At 35.6% G+C, this 18408-nt stretch overlaps 1 protein-coding gene across 1 annotated transcript in view; it reads left to right on the forward strand.

Moving 5' to 3' along the window:
- KCNH7 (potassium voltage-gated channel subfamily H member 7) overlaps positions 1-18408 on the forward strand; it is a 517474-nt gene that overhangs the window by 460519 nt on the left and 38547 nt on the right. The window contains exon 9 of the mRNA XM_068967898.1: positions 6921-7120. Coding sequence (XP_068823999.1) covers positions 6921-7120 — 200 coding nt within the window. The remainder of the gene's footprint in view (positions 1-6920; positions 7121-18408) is intronic.

Here is an 18408-nt window from a genome sequence, read left to right on the forward strand (position 1 = left end):
GTCATTTGACTAAAAATTCCTTTGTCTGTGACATTATGCCAAGGACCTAAGTGATTGCCCTTTACCCTACAGGGATTGCTATTCCCTTCTCCAGGGTAATACTATGAGCATCATTTAAAAGTTATATTCTTTGGAATAAGAAAAAAACTGTGTAAAACTAAAGATGTTTTAATATTAATTTTAAAAAATCACACTTTGGAACCACTAAAAATAACGTTGTTTATACCATGCAGCAACTGACAAAAGCATGATGGATTTTAAAGTCTGAAAATGAGCATCATCACCCTTAGGTTGCAAACAAATTTGAAAATAGATCCAGAGAGTTAATTTTTGAATGTTAATATATTGAGTAATAAAATGTGCTAGGTAAGCTTTATTTATGAAACTTAAATAGATTCATATTAGTATATTGAAATAACTAGTATAGGCAAATAACATTACATTTAAATAACTCTTAAAATATTCTGAAAATTCAGGCTAAGTCTTGCTACAAACCAAAAAGCAGAATTACACTCAGAAGGAAATGGAAGTGGAGCCCACTGGAAAAACTAGAAAAATTCATTCCAGAGAGACTGAATCTTACAGAACAAACACAGGCCCAACCATTCTGTGATCGCAGCTGCTAGTAAATACTTTATGAAGTGAAGTCACTCAGTCGTGTCTGACTCTTTGCAGCCCCGTGGACTGTAGCCCACTCAGGCTCCTCTGTCCATTGGATTCTCTAGGCAAGAATACTGGAGTGGGTTGCCATTTCCTTCTCCAGGGGATCTTCCCAACCCAGGGATTGAACCTGGGTCTCCTGCATTGCAGGCAGACTCTTTATCTTCTGAGCCACCAGGGAATAATACTTTACAGTGGCTATCAATTTTAGTGGCATTGGTAACAAAGAAAAGAAAAAAAGTATGTTTTTAATTATTTATACACAGATATAGAAATATATATATATATGCTCTTTTCGTATATATATATATATATTTCTATATCTGTGTATAAATTATTGGAGAAGGAAATGGCAACGCACTCCAGTGTTCTTGCCTGGAGAATCCCAGGGATGGGGAAGCCTGGTGGGCTGCCGTCTATGGGGTCACACAGAGTCGGACACGACTGAACTGACTTAGCAACTTAGCAGCTTAGCATGCTCTTTTCAAAAGAAAACAGTACTTGAATCTTGAAACAGAATTTCCAAGGAAGAATTTTTTAAGAGCTGTGCCATGCTAAGTTGCTTCAGTCCATGTCCGGCTCTGTGCAACACTATGAACTGTAGCCCGCCAGGCTCCTCTGTCCATGGGATTCTCCAGCCAAGAATACTGGACTGGATTGCTGTTCCCTTCTCCAGGGGATCTTCCCCACCCAGAGATCAAACTGTCTTATATGTCTAACTTGCACTGGCCTGCCTGAGGGTTCTATCCCACTAGCGCCACCTGGGAAGCCCTTTTTTTAAAAAATATAAATTTATTTATTTTAATTGGAGGTTAATTACTTTACAATATTGTATTGGTTTTGCCATACATCAACATGAATCCGCCACGGGTGTACACATGTTCCCCATCCTGAACCCCCCTCCCACCTCCCTCCCCGTACCATCCCTCTGGGTGGTCCCAGTGCACCAGCCCCAAGCCCCCAGTATCATGCATCGAACCTGGACTGGCGATTCATTTCTTATATTAAGAGCACTAAAGTTTAACATGTTCACCCCAGGATTAAGTGAAATGCATGGTACTATTTATCGTGTAAATTATTTTAAATTAGAGACTCAGTTCTTTGCTTGCTCTGTGGTGGTGGTGGTTTAGTCGCTTGTGACAACGTCGACTGTAGCCAGCCAGGCTCATCTGTCCCAACATTTAATCCTTAAATCGGGGATTACTGCCAGTTTTTCTTCTTCCTTTCCTTGTGTCTTTTTCCTTCCCTTTTTCTTTCTTTTCTTCCTCCCTCCCTCTCTACTTTCCTCCCTTCCTTCCTATATTTTTGCCTTTTTGAATATGACATTATGCTATTTCTATTGCTTGTTTAGGAAGAATATTTGTTTCCTGCAGAGGAATTCTATCTTTTAAGAAAAAACACTCTAGTTAATTGGGTTGACTAAGATGTATCCATATTCCACATAATATCTTTCATTTGAATAACAGAGTTGCTTCTACAAAACTTAATCAAAATGGGATTATGTAAAGCTTAGCATCAGACAGGAAAAAAAAATTATACATATTCCTAGAGAATTGGATCATGAGCTATTATGCCATAAAAGGTAAAATAAGATTGGAAACAGCAATAATAAGCATGCCTTGAAATTTTCATAGCCATTTAATGTATTTGTGTATATCTACACATGATATTTTCATTTAGACCCAACTGTATTAAGAAATGGTTTAATTTTCTGTATTTAATTCTATTTTATACTAAGTACATACCCTTCAATTATATGAATGCTTTGATTAAACCTAAAAATAAAATATAATATCCAAAATATAAATATAAAGTATTGTATATATACTACTGCAAGTTAAAGTTGTTACCGTCAGCTATCAAGTTGAACTTTTTTTCCCAAAGCTTCTTTAAAACTAATCTTCATTCTAAAATAAAAATTTTAAGCCAAAGTAATCTGCAATCCTTTTAGCAGGAATACCATTCAAGGAAACTAAAAATTAAACATTAAAGGCTATCATCTAATTAAATTCAAATAACTCAGGTACCTATAGATACATTTTTAAAAACTTCTATTTGCAGAGGCAGTCACCAGTTTTGCTGCTGAATATATACAGAGAACAGTAACCATAGAATTCTTTTTAAAAATATACACAATTCAAGATGAAAAATAAAAGTATAAGTAGAATTAAATAAGTGAGAATATAAGTTGAGATCACATATTTATATCTATTTGTTCTGATATTAATATATAAGTATAATCTTTATTAAAATATTATAAATATAATATACACATTTGATTTTTTAAAACCTATAAACCAGTATATAAAGGCAAATGTATTTCATCTCTGACCTGCTTGACAAACATCTTAGGAGAATTTCTTGGTTTTATAATGTGTAAAACAAAGTAACTGGATTTCTGCCTCTAACCATGATGGAGAAGCTAAAACCTTACAATACTCCTATAACTTCTCTTTTAAATATCAGAAAATTAAACAAAGTATATAAGCATTTGGATTTCATCAAAATTAGTAACTTCAGCTTTCCAAAGGACACTGTTAAGAGGAACAAGCAAATGATAGACTAAAAAAAAAATACTCTCGATACTTAGATCTAGAAAAAGACTTTTATTTAGAATATATCAAGAATTCTTACAACTCCATAATAAGAAGACAACTCAATTTTTAAAAAATGAGAAAAAGTTTTAAACAGACATTTCACAAAAGAAGATATGTCAATGGCCAGTGAATACATGGAGAGATATTATTAGTTGTCACGGAAATGCAATTAATGCTCTATGATGGTTAAAATAAGACAACACCAAATGTTCGGAAGGTTGGAGAACAGCTGGTATTCTCAAATATTGCTGGTGAGAATGTGAAATCACACCAAATTTGGGAAGTAGCTTGGCAGTTCCTTAAACGTAACCACCGGCGTGTGTGCTCAGTGGCTAAGCCATGTCCAGCTTTTTGCAGCCCCAGTGACTGTATCTCCCCAGGCTTCTCTGTCCATGGGATTTCCCAGGCAAGAACACTGGAGTGGGTTGCCATTACCTTCTCCTGGGGATCTTCCCCACCCAGTGATCAAACCCTCGTCTACTGCATTGGCAGGCAGATTCTTTACCACTAAGCCACCAGGGAGGTCCAGACATACCACACAGATCAGCAATTCTAATTCTTTCAAAGGGAAATGAAAATGTATGCCCACACAAAGACTTGTACACAAATGTTCCTAACAGTTTTATTCCTAATAGCCAAAAACTAGGAACGGTGAGATTTCATCAACAGAAGAGATAAATGAAGTTGGTAGAACCATGTGATGCAAATCTACTCATGATAAAAAAAAAAGAACAAAGTGCTGACACAGAATTTCAAAACTAATATGACTGGAAAAGAAGTCAGACATAGATGAATATGTTCGTTATGATTCTATTTATATGAAACTCTAGGAAATGCAAACTAATCTGTAATGATGTAAAGGAGCTCAGTGATTGTCTAGAGTTAGCCTAGAAAACAAGTGGGCCCAAGGGACACAGTGGAATCTTCTGGGATGATGAAAATGGTCCATATCTTGATTCTGTTAATAGGGGTGTGTATGTTTGTCAACTAACTGAGCTGTACATTTAAAACAGATTCATTTTGTTGTACCTAAATTATACATCATCAACATTTATCTTTTTAAATTTGCATACTAGGTAGAAAAGCATTTTTATTTCATCAGTATGTTTCAACTATTACCCGATGACCCTAAATTCACTGGGATTCCCTGGTAGGCTCAGATGGTGAAGAGTCTGCCTGCAGTGTGGGAGGCCCAGGTTTGATCCGTGGGTTGGCAAGATCCTCTGGAGAAGGAAATGGCAACCCACTCCTGTATTCTTGCCTGGAAAATCCCATGGACAGAGGAGCCTGGCAGGTTACAGTTCATGGGAGCACAAAGAGTCAGACATGACTGAGCAACATCACTTTCACTTTCTAAATTCATTAGTTTGGTGAGCTTCTCAGATTTTGAGTGTGGCGTGCTGAAGTTTTAAATTATACCTGTTTTATTTGTATAGTACCTCAAGGTGAAGCAAATCATTTTGGTGAAAGAAGAATTTCCTGTTAAGGAAGGCTAAACAAAATACTGAGTTGAGAGAAATGATTGTATGGTCTGCCAGCTTGCTTTTGATTCATATTTTATGCCAGTTGATGGGCATTAGCTAAATAATATATGCAAAATAGAATCATTTTATGCTTTTTTTCTTGCTTACTGCCTTTAGCTCCATTTGCCTCCTAAAAATATAGAAAAAAAATGTATGGTTTTATTATAATTTAAAAAGTCATTAGCATAGAATTTCCTTAGGGAAATATATGCTATTCATGTATTCAACTATGTACTTATGATTTTGCTGTCCTATCAATGAGTAGAAATACCTGTCTATGATCAAACTAATGTTTGGTTCATTTTTATGGCAATATGGAGATAAAAACACAGTATTTATTAAAAACAAAAAAAGAATGTTTTCCCTGACTCTTCTTTGCATAATTATGTGGTTTAAGTAAAATAACTAGCATTGATTATGGGCCCTCTAATTAAATCAAGTGAAAATCTGTACCAAACCATTTCCTGAGAACATGATAGATACTTTGGACACTTACCAGCAAGCATAAATATTTCCAACACTAAAGTTAGGCAGAGTAAAATATATTTTTTACATAAATCTCTTTGAATCTTGGTAATCCATTTCAGGCACGTATTGCTAGCTACCTTCTTAAGTGTTCATTTACTCAAATTATGCCCAAGTTTTTTTTTTTTTTTTCTTTTTCACGCCTGTGGAAGATACAACCTAAACAGGTTTTCTATATTAATGAGACTTACTGTCTTTCACAAACCCCAATTCAGCCTTCCTATAGATTTCCCCAATATTTTTCCCGTTACATAGATAAAGCACCACCCATTTGTCTGGGACATTCTCTTACTTGGGACATCTATGGTAAACAAGGACCATGCTAACCAAGAGACAGAAATAATATGGAAAAGAAAGCAAATGACCAAGAAGATAAATCATTTTAAAACACAGACTAAATCCGGCCAAAATTTACCTTAAAAATGATCAAGTGGTTTATATAGGCAATGGTTTGTAAAATATGTTGTGGAAAAAAATATGTTGGGTGACTATTGTTGAACAAATACTTCCGGGAGTTGCTGTTGTTTTTGTTTTCCTTCCCCCCCACCTGCTTGATACATTACAGTTCCATTACCTCCTCTCTAAGTGTCTGAATATGCCCAAAGCAAGATGTAGGCCATTGTCATCATGTGACTTTCTGTATAAAATATAGAATTTTTTTAGGATTATTAGAAACTAAACACAAATATAGAAAGAAAGACAAGATATTTAAAGAGCTTACATTAAATTATAAATATTTTGCCCAGGAAGCTTTAGAAATGGCATTCTAAATAATGAATGTTAGTTTTTTTTCTTCCCATAGGTGAAAGAACAAAGAAGTCATTCTATTTTTCTCTGCAAAAATAAAACTATATTCTCATAGTCTAAGCCAAAGATATATTTCTCATCTAGAAAGTATAAAAATAAATTTTAGTAGATTAAAAATTACATATGAAGAAGCACTCTAAAGAAACTGTAATTTCCCTGAAACAATTTATGGGGACTCTCCTGGTGGTCCAGTGGCTAAAACTCCGGGTTCCCAATGCAGGGGTCCTGGGTTTGATCACTGGTCAGAGAACTAGATCCCACAGGCCGCAAAGATCCCACATATCACAGTGAAGACCTGGCACAGCCAAATAAATGAGTAAATAATTCAAAAAATATTATTCCTTAGCAAATCCCTAAATTTTATAGTAAACTTTTAATATTACCAGGTTAGGCCTGAGGCTGAGGTAGAGTTGTCAAAATTTAAAAACTTTTACTCCACTTCCAGAATACAGATCTGTGGTAACCCCATGACGTACCTTCTTGTTACATTACAAATAAAATGCTGATTCTAGTCAATAGTCTAGATTGGTTACAGGTCGATATTGTAAACGGTCTGAGTTTTTACTTTAATATAGAATCCATGATGAATTGGGATATTTTTCCTCTCCAGATTTAACATCAAAATTATAAACTTTACAACAGTATTGACTTAACTACTTTATTCCCCACGGGCCAGTAATAACCCCTCACAAATGGATTGAGATTACAAAACAAAACAAAAAAAAATCTGCATTTTGAGATTCTGATAAGATGTAATATCCCCAAGTGCAGTCTTTCCCCCATAACTTTGTTTTTTTATCCAATCCAGCACTAATGTATGCAAGCATTTTTGGGAATGTTTCTGCAATTATCCAAAGACTGTACTCGGGAACTGCCAGGTACCATATGCAGATGCTGCGAGTAAAGGAGTTCATTCGCTTTCACCAAATCCCCAACCCTCTGAGGCAGCGGCTTGAAGAATATTTCCAGCACGCATGGACTTACACCAATGGCATTGACATGAACATGGTATGTACTACTGTTTTCCAAAACTGGAGCCCCTCAGGCATTATAGCTACGGCCAAAATGAAAAAAAGTTTCACCAGCTTTGAACCCCTTGCTTTTGTTTTCCTTTCTCGGATGTTTATTTTCTCCCCTGGAGATAGTCTTTCATTCTCAACTCATGGCATTGCATGGTGCTATATCTAGTTATACTGTGTGGCAAAGGCATAACATGATGCAAACTGATATAACTGTGTGTAGTAGAGCGCCCACTTCTGGTCAGAGAGAGCATTGCTAAGTTAGGACTTGGGCTTTCACCACATGGCCTAGCTGCCAGAGCCCGCAAAATACATGGATCCATGTGCATTGAGATATTACAAGTAAACAATAATAACTATAATGCCTCCAAACAGAAATTTTTTTTTAAATATGACATTTTAAGGATCTGTGGGAGAGGTTAAGGAACTTAAGTATACCATAAACATTTTATAATAGGAAGTTTCATTTTTCTGTTAAGGACAACTTTTCTATATTTTCATCAATTAAATATGTGCCCTTTTACTGTATCTGGTTTAATGCATCTTTCCTTTCAAGGGGGAAATATGTATTCTTTCATAACTCTTAAATTCAACATCAACTTTTCATAACCTTCCCTCCTCTATCAATGCTTAAAAATCAATACAACTAATAAAATTAATTGATCTAAAGAGCTCCTTTTATTATTAGGAAAATTACATATATCTTTTTGTCCTAGCTATTTGGCTATAGATATTGATTACTAAAGATAAATTGTATGATAAATACAAATTCAATAGCGTATCATAGACCTATTAAAAAATGATTAGAATTATGATACCCTCCCATCTAGCTATTCCTCCACTGGGCAAGGATCTTGTTTCTAAGAGTTCTTTAGAAAATGAAATCTTTCAAAGTTAGTGACAGCAACATTATGATACAACTCTTTCATACAACTGATTCAATTGAGATTGACATTTTTTTATTTCATCAGCAATAGCCTAACAAAAAAAATAAAGGTTCAAAATTAACAGTTAAGGTACAGAAAGCATTGCAAATACTGCCAGTTTGAAATATATATTTACATATGATAGGTTTATCATAGCTGTGCATGATTTATTTGATTGAGAAATAATGGAATGCCATTATAAAATTTTTAATTTGAGGAACTAATCAATCAGCACATTTCATACAAAACCATAACTTAATTCCATGAGTTATTTCTAATTATCCCATATTTACTTGTGAAAATTCATTTGCAAAGTTGATCTCACCAGGGTAACACTTCAATCTCTTAAGAAAGTACCTACAAATTGGTCACTTTTGTTTATTTCCATTCATATTATTGTTTAATGAAGATATCAACATTCAGAAACTACAGGGGATTCTCTAAAGCTGGGTTTGCTCAAGCAGTGTCAAGAACCTTTAATCAAAACACATGTCACTCAATTTTGTTGTTCCATTCTGCCAGATTATTTCAATAACAATAGTTAGACATTTATTTATTTTACTTCCCCTCTCCATATTACTCTAGTTTTGTGACCATTTTTTTTTGTGATAAGTCTATTTTGTAAAAACTATTTACCTTTCATTGTTTGACTCTATTACCTATGAATTTGGTTTATATACCACTTGCCTATTTACAATGTACTTATGAAAGATTTATCTCTTTCCTGTCTGCTTCACACCTTAATACATGGAATCACAACACCCACCGGTAAGAACAGGAGGTATTTATATCCAATTTAATTCTCGTGTAAATTGTGGAGAACACCCTTGTGATCTGTCAGGTTTAGAGCTTGTTAAATGATTTCCAATGTTAGTTCTGATCTTTTTTGCATGGTGTAGCAGAGGAAATACAAAGCAAGAAACTGGGGAAGATAACCTGGAAGAGGCCAAGTACAGAATAGAAATTCTTAACTTGAACAACAACTTGACCTCTAATAATATTTATATAGTTTCCCCCCCAACCCACCCACAAAAAGTCACTTATCTGCCCCTTCCTCCACTCTGGTAAAGGTTATGGGTATACGGTTTGCATTAGATAATTGTCATAAAGAAAATGTCATTCTCTTTCATCATCCTCTATTTTCATGATGTAGGTGCTTTTCTTTCCTCTCATCTGCATGCCTGTATTACATGATCCAGGAGTTGTGTGAGCTCTAAACCATGTGCCACTGAGTCTTGCATGTGGTTTTGAGAGCTTGACTTTGCACGAACTTCTTGTTTGTACACAGTGTCTACATTTCTCATCTTGTGACTGCAATGTGAGTAAAAGATCTAAGTGCAATATAACTCTGAAAACTCAGCGAATGGAAGATGCTTGCTAATTAAGCACAATGTGCAAAAGAAAGTTGATTAGAAAAAAGCAACCCTACTCTTAGACTACTGAGAGGTTAAAAAAAAATCTTTTTTTTTTTTACCTCTAACACCACATTGTTAAATCCCTGTGTCTTATTAGTTTTATTGTTAACTAAATTGTGATTTAATAACAATTTAATGCAACTTAACTTTATGTACTGTGATACATAAAAATACATCAAACTGTTGTATTTTACATCAGCATTCCATGTTATTTCATTTGAGTATAACCTTAAATATGATTTATCATGAAACATTTCAGGCCATTTTTGCTGTTTAACCATGTCCAGATGAAGTACAAGATGTTTATTCACACTCTATTAACTGACTGAAAATTCTTTTTCATAGCCCCACACATTTGATTGCTTGATAGGTCACAAAACATTACAAAGAAGTTACCTAAAACATGGAGCCATATTCCTTATTCCTTGTTTTTTTGCTTTTAGTGGAACATCTATTACCAGAATGTTCCAGAACCAAAAGCATTCTGGGAATATTTATGGGCTTCCTCTCAGTTAAGCCAAATGGTTCAGATTGCAAAAGGAAAGTAGTCAGAATGATGAAGCTAGTGAAAGGAAGATGTCCTTTTGCAAATTATGTCAGGTTTAGAATTAGTAAAAATTAGCTCAGAAATGTCCATAGGTCAAGTTTGGAAAATACTTTTCTTTCTGCAATACTTTTTCAGATTAGGACTGAAGGTTCCTCAATGGATTTCCTCAAAAAATCAAAGCTGTCTTATAACCCAATCTGAAACTTTCAGACATTATCTAGCATTGATTTTAGTTACAACACTGCCAAAAACTGAAAATCATCTTCCGTGTCATTGTAGAATCAAGCCATGCACATGAAGGAACGTGGCTTGGATGAATAAGGACACCAATAACCACGATTTATCCATCATTCAGGATGGAGAGAAATAAATCATTAATGACAGAAACCACTCCATAATTTAAAATTATATTTGCATGGAAGAAAAGCCTTTTTGAACATTCAATGAAAACTGTTACTCCTTACCTAAAAATGGCCCTCTAATAATGCCTAAATAATAGAAAAAATATATATAGAATAAAAATTCAGAAGACCCAAGTACTAGCTATCAATATGCCACTAATCTTGGACAAGTCACTTAACCTGTCTGTAATTTCATTGAACATGTCATTTTCAAATAGTTCTAAAGCACCAGAACTGCCCTTGCTAAATCTGTGAATCAATTATTATGGGAGTTTTTCTGCTTGAGGATGTAGAGTCTAACCTATCTGCTGCACACTCTTTTGCTCCCTCTGAGTCTCCTTTGTGGAACAGTTATTTCTATGTTGAGTATTATTCAAAAACCACTGAAGTCAGTGAATGGTAGAATTGTGGATGGCAGAGAAACCAAGGAGACCATTTCAGGTAAAGACAAGGACAGGAATAGAGGCCCTGTTTTGAGACATCCAAGGCAGAATTAAGGCAGATAATCTAAAAACAACTTTATTTAATTTATTTTAAGAAGAAGGGAGAACAGTTGAGTATTTTAGTCTGGGGTGTTGATGCAGAAAAATTTGAGAAACAGATATAGAAAGGAGTTGACATAAGAACCTAAAAAAGAAGAATACATTCTTTAGCAGCCAGATAGACAAAGTTTCCTTAAAGAGAGGTTGGAGAAGAAAGAAAAATGATGAAGGCTTTGGTTTTGAGGAATAAAGAAGGCGACTCAATGGCACTCATACGTACCACATGGTCCAGCTCCTTCGGTCAAGCAGAGACTAATTCCTCAGAAAGAAGAAAGTATAGGGTCAGAGAAGAGTTGAACAAGGGAGAATATTTAGAGATTTCAATCAAGAACAACCTAGTGGGCTAAAATTGCTTAGAATTACAGTAAGACTCCTGCCGGGCAGATTCTTTACCACCAAGCCACCTGGGAAGCCCCAGAGTGGGACTCATTGAGTGACAAAGCACACACTTATAATGGACCAAATGAGCAAAGCCAATGAAAATAGAAAAGAGAATCATGAAGAATGACATACTGTTTAATAGAAATTCCTACTTCTTGGGGCTGATGTGATTTCTAAGAACGTTTTAATAAAAGTCTGATTTCATTTCTTTCCTTGACTCCTTTCCTGCTCCTCTGTTACCTGATAACTCTGACTACAGACTACTACTACTAACTGCTTGCTGCTACTACTAACTACCATCTATTTAACTAGAAACTACTAACACTAACCTGCATCTACAATCTAACTGCATTCCATCAAAACTATTGTTGCACCCCTTCCCTATGTTTATTTAAATAACTTCATCTGTGCCAGACTGTCACTTTCAAATATACTCCACTAATGTCCTATTTTAATACACCGCAGTGAAATGTAATTTTGAGCTCTTTCAATGTCTAATTCAGCAACTCAGATAAAATAATCCTTGTGACAGTAAGCCACACAGGATATAAAGCAAAATTTATAAAATAGCATATCTTGTCTCTACCATAATATTTTTATTACCCTTTACTTTTTTCTAGTGACACTTTATATACCGAAGTTGATATAGTCAGTGAAAAACCTTGGACTAGTTCATTATAAGGCTACAGTAAAATGATTACAAATAGGATGCCTTTCAAGTCTGACTAGCCATCCAATGGGCAGGGACCCTGTTACCAAGAAGTCTTCAGAAAATAAAAATGCTCATGTTTAAAGATATAAGCAGCATAGTACAATTCTTGCATAGGTGAGCCTACAATTTAGATTGATATTTTTATTTGATCAGTAATATTTTAACAAAAAAGTATCAGTTCAAAATTAGCAATCAAGGTACAGAGAGCATTACAAATGTCTCGTAATATGAAAGACATATGTTCCTTCTCTACACTTAGATAGAAAAGTGTAAATCCACATATTTAAAAAGGGAGCATGGGGATTGGCGAAAAAAAAAAAAACTGCATTTAAATGATAATGACCCTGAGGATTGGTGACATCTTTTATTTTTCTATAAAGAAATAGTTGCTGTTTAAGAGTGGAATTACAGTAATGGCTGTCTACAATGAACCTTAAAAGATATTTTCATCATCATGCTGATTAGTTGACAGGAATTGCCTGGATCAGCAGAAACTGGATATGTGAAATTTTCCACTTGCAAGAAATCTACTATTAACACACAATACTTGACAATTGTATTTAGCACCTGAACCTCAGGTGTTTAAGAGAGGGCAAGTCTCATGTCCTTCCTATTTTTCCTCCAGGCTCTTTATCCTAAAGTCTCAAAAATGCCACAGAGCACAATAATTATACCATCTGGAGCCCCCTGACATGAACAATATCAAGCTTAAGACAAGCATCTGGTATTTTCAGATTACAAATGGTATATGTTAAATCATGGTTCACAAATGAGGACCGTCACTTCAGGCTGGTCTCCAACCATTATTAAGAAAGACTTGTTTACATCGAGCACCAAACTGCTTTAAGCAAATCAAGTTCGACAGTGGGATCTGATCCTGAGCCATTCCTGAGTCAAGAGAAGTAATGGCAGCATGGTCTGCGGCATTACACATGAAAAATAGTCATTGCAGAAATACCACACTGAGGCAATGAACACACTTCTATGCTTCAGTTTCTCTGTTTGTTAATGTTCTTCCTATGGTAGTAGGAAGGTGGAAATAATGTTTCAAGTTTTTTTCAACTTCCAGAATTTATGGTACTATTCAAACAGGATTCAAGTACAGTCTTTTATGCTGAAGAGTGATCTATGTTTCTAGATGCTTTCTTTGGAACACAGGAATAATTCAAGCTCAGTACAGTTTAGGATCAATTAATAATCAGTACAGGTGAGCCAATAATGGAAAATAAAGACATCAATGTTCACTTTTAAAATATTCTTTGGAAACATGAATTTAGGTCCATTAAATTCAAATATTAGAGGAACTTGGCACTTATCAAACTTAATGGAATCAAACCATCCACAATTTATCCCAAAATAAAAGTCCAGTATTTAGTTAAAGAATTTCCCAAGACATTACCAAGAGCTTGAGAATTTATATTGAAAATGGATATATTTCCACCCACTAGACCAGATATTTTAAAATCCTTTTTTAAAGGCAAAAATAAGCACAAGTAGTTCATCTTTGCCAATGACCATATAGCCTTAAGGCAGCAGGCTCAGGAAAATTACATTTAATTATTTTTCATGGTTAGACATATTACTATCCACGGAGATGAGTGTGAATGGAAAAAAAAGATATATAATCATGCCTCTTTCATGCCAGATATTCCAAAAGAATCTTTTCGTTTGCATCTTGGGCTGCTGTTAGTCAGGTGTGCTACCCCAAGAACTCTACACTCAGTTTAGCGACCATCTGGTAAGAATCTTGCTCACTTTGGGCCCAGTCCCTTGTATAGTGCATTTTAACACTTCTGGAGCCATGCTAAATCATTTTCCTCACTCTCCTGGTCATCTTCTTAACTCAGAATGCTCGACAATTCACACAGAACTGAAACATGTCAGTAGTGAGAAACAGCCACCGTGGTGGGAGGGAAAACCAAAGACTCACTCCATACAAGTGTAATTATTGTGCTTGAATCATAGAGGTTCACAGCTAGCCCTTACCTAGTTTTATCTGTGAGTCAGTGTGTGGACACTAGGAAAACAGGGCTTAGTCATGTTTTCTAAGATGGGAACATTGGCCCAGAGTCTAATTCTAATTTTACCTGCCTTATGTATGAGCTGTGCTGGAGTAGGCCACACCAGAACCAAATTCAGAATGCTTTATTATAATAAGGCAAGAATGGTTAACTGAGATGTCACTCCTATGAATTACTTATTCATAACATTTTTGTATAGATTTTGATTACCCTTTCCTTGCCATTTTTAAAGAATTCTTTGTCATTTATAGACATTGATGCTCTGTCTCTCATCACACTCATCTCCGTGGATAGTAATATGTCTAACCATGAAAAATAATTAAATGTAATTTTCCTGAGCCTGCTGCCTTAAGGCTATATGGTCATTGGCAAAGATGAACTACTTGTGCTTATTTTTGCCTTTAAAAAAGGATTTTAAAATATCTGGTCTAGTGGGTGGAAATATATCCATTTTCAATTTATCCCTAGTCTCTTTCCAATATGCTGAGTTTGTTTAGGATATTGTCTGGATTTTAATTTTTTTGTTTTTTAGTATCATCCAATTAGTCAGCTTTTCCTGTATACTTCAGAGATCCTGTCCTGTTTCACAAAGGTCCCACTAAACCTGTGGATTACGCAAGTAGTTTTCTAGACTTTGAGCTCTGTTATATGATCAAGGAAGAAAATTCTGAATCTGTTTGAAGTTTTATAAATTTTCTTCACATGGATGGAAGATAGGACTTTTGGTTTTAAATACCACCTGATTTATACATTAAATTATTAGGTATAATTTGAATATATATTCCCTGATGGCTCTGATGGTAAAGATCCTCCTGCAATGCAGGCATCCCAGGCTCAATCCCTGGGTAGGGAAGATTCCCTGAAGAAGGAAATAGCTACCCACTCCAGCTTTATTGCGTAGAGAATCCCATGGACAGAGGAGCCTGGCAGGCTATATAGTTCATGGAGTCTCAAAGAGTCAGATGCAACTTAGCACAAATATCTTTACTCCCATATTGCTCTATTCTCTGGTGGCTTAGAGGGTAAATTGTCTGCCCGCAATGCAGGAGACCTGGGTTCGATCCCTGGGTCAGGAAGATCCCCTGGAGAAGGAAATGGCAACCCAATCCAGTACTCTTGCCTGGAAAATCCCATGGACAGAGGAGCCTCATAGGCTACAGTTCATGGGGTCACAAAGAGTCGGACACAACTGAGCGATGACGCACATGGCAATATAAATTCTGATTTATGCTTAATAGCTTTATATCACTTTGATATCTGACAAGGCAAGTCAACTCTTACTAATTTTGCTTTTCTTATTTTGGGGGGCATTTGAGAGTATTTATTATTCCATAGAAAATATATGACTATCTTAGTTCAATTATGACATATTCCATTTGAGCTTTTGAGATAACCCAGAGATCAGATTGTTTTTTCTAGCACACAAAAATCAGAACTTGTAACCAATATCAAAGTTTAGTCAAGAATATATGTAATCATCAGACAAATCAAGGCATGGAGATCCTTCTTCTAGTATATGTTCTAAGTTTTAACATTGTTTTTGTTCAGGCACCAAGTCATGTCCGATTCTTTGCAACCCCATGGACTGTAGCACTCTGGGTTCCTCTGCCTTCCACTATCTCACAGAGTTTGCTCAAATTCATGTCCATTGAGTCAGTGATGTTATTTAACCATCTCATCCTCTGCTGCTCCCTTCTCGTTTTGCCCTCTACCTTTCCCAGCATCAGGGTCTCTTCCAGTGAGTCAGCTCATAGCATCAGGTGACCAAACTATTGGAACTTCAGCTTCAGCAACAATCCTTCCAATGAATATTCAGAGTTGATTTCCTTTAGGGTTGATTGGTTTGATCTCCTTGCTATCCAAGGGACACTCAAGAGTCTTCTCCAGCACCACAGTTTGAGAGCATCAGTTCTTTGGTGCTCAGCCTCACGCTTCCAACTCTCACATCCATACATGACTACTAGAAAAATCATAGCTTTGACTCTACTGATCTTTGTCAGCAAAGTGGTGTCTCTGCTTTTTAATCTAGGTCTGTCATAGCTTTTCTTCAAAGAAGCAGGCATCCTAAGTTCATGGCTGAAGTCACAGTCCTCAGTGATTTTAGAACCCAAGAAAATAAAATCTGTTATTGTTTCCACTTTTTCCCCTTCTATTTGCCACGAAGTGATGGGACCAGATGCCATTATCTTAGTTTTTTGAATGTTCAGTTTCAAGCCAGCTTTTTCACTCTTTTCTTTCATCCTCATCAAGAGGCTCTTTAGTTCCTTTTCACTTTCTGCCATTAGAGTGGTATCATCTGCATACCTGAGGTGGTTGATATTTCTCCCAGCCATCTGGATTCCAGCTTGTGATTCATCCAGCCAAGCATTTCGCTTGAAGTATCCTGCATAAAAGTTAAATCAGATTTAACATAGGAGGACCCTAAACCATGTGTGTGATAACATAACACTTAAGCAGAACGAAGCACATTTGGTCATCAGACATGCACATTTTAGAGTCTGGAAGTTACATAGCTTACAGGACATTTTCTAAAAGTAATGTCCTATAAATCAATGAAATACTTGTTTACTGTAAGCAATTTAAACTAGACACACTGCCACAGATAAATGCCACTCCATAGATAAGAGCTGCCCCACACTTTTAGTGTGCTTGTGAAGAGCAGGCCATTAATCTTTGTCATTATCTAGTCACTTTTCTTTCCAGGTATTACTCAGGAAGGAGAGAGAATGAATCAAATACCTGTTGCTAACCCTTTTCTTTCTATGAATTTTATATTAATTTTTACATGACTTTGTTTTTTTTTTTCTCTTATACTTTTATTATTTTTTTTTATTAAATTTTAAAATCTTTAATTCTTACATGTGTTCCCAAACATGAAACCCCCTCCCACCTCCCTCCCCATAACATCTCTGTGGGTGATCCCCATGCACCAGCCCCAAGCATGCTGTATCCTGCGTCAGACATAGACTGGCGATTCAATTCTTACATGATAGTATACATGATAGAATGCCATTCTCCCAAATCATCCCACCCTCTCCCTCTCCCTCTGAGTCCAAAAGTCCGTTATACACAGCCGTGTCTTTTTTCCTGTCTTGCATACAGGGTCGTCATTGCCATCTTTCTAAATTCCATATATATGTGTTAGTATACTGTATTGGTGTTTTTCTTTCTGGCTTATAAAATCAACACACAGAAATCCCTTGCATTCCTATACACTAATAATGAGAAAGTAGGAAAAGAAATTAAGGAAACAATTCCATTCACCATTGCAACAAAAAGAATAAAATACTTAGGAATATATCTACCCAAAGAAACTAAAGACCTATATATAGAAAACTATAAAACACTGATGAAAGAAATCAAAGAGGACACTAATAGATGGAGAAATATACCATGTTCATGGATTGGAAGAATCAATATAGTGAAAATGAGTATACTACCCAAAGCAATTTACAAATTCAACGCAATCCCTATCAAGCTACCAGCCATATTTTTCACAGAACTAGAACAAATAATTTCAAGATTTGTATGGAAATACAAAAAACCTCGAATAGCCAAAGCAATCTTGAGAAAGAAGAATGGAACTGGAGGAATCAACTTGCCTGACTTCAGGCTCTACTACAAAGCCACAGTCATCAAAACAGTATGGTACTGGCACAAAGACAGAAATATAGATCAATGGAACAAAATAGAAAGCCCAGAGATAAATCCACACACATATGGACACCTTATCTTTGACAAAGGAGGCAAGAATATACAATGGAGTAAAGACAATCTCTTTAACAAGTGGTGCTGGGAAAACTGGTCAACCACTTGTAAAAGAATGAAACTAGATCACTTTCTAACACCGCACACAAAAATAAACTCAAAATGGATTAAAGATCTAAATGTAAGACCAGAAACTATAAAACTCCTAGAGGAGAATATAGGCAAAACACTCTCAGACATAAATCACAGCAGGATCCTCTATGATCCACCTCCCAGAATTCTGGAAATAAAAGCAAAAATAAACAAATGGGATCTAATTAAAATTAAAAGCTTCTGCACAACAAAGGAAAATATACGCAAGGTGAAAAGACAGCCTTCTGAATGGGAGAAAATAATAGCAAATGAAGCAACTGACGAACAACTAATCTCAAAATTATACAAGCAACTTATGCAGCTCAATTCCAGAAAAATAAACGACCCAATCAAAAAATGGGCCAAAGAACTAAATAGACATTTCTCCAAAGAAGACATATGGATGGCTAACAAACACATGAAAAGATGCTCAACATCACTCATTATCAGAGAAATGCAAATCAAAACCACAATGAGGTACCACTTCACACC

This window comes from Capricornis sumatraensis, chromosome 3 (genome assembly GCF_032405125.1).
Source record: "Capricornis sumatraensis isolate serow.1 chromosome 3, serow.2, whole genome shotgun sequence".
Lineage (NCBI taxonomy): Eukaryota > Metazoa > Chordata > Mammalia > Artiodactyla > Bovidae > Capricornis > Capricornis sumatraensis.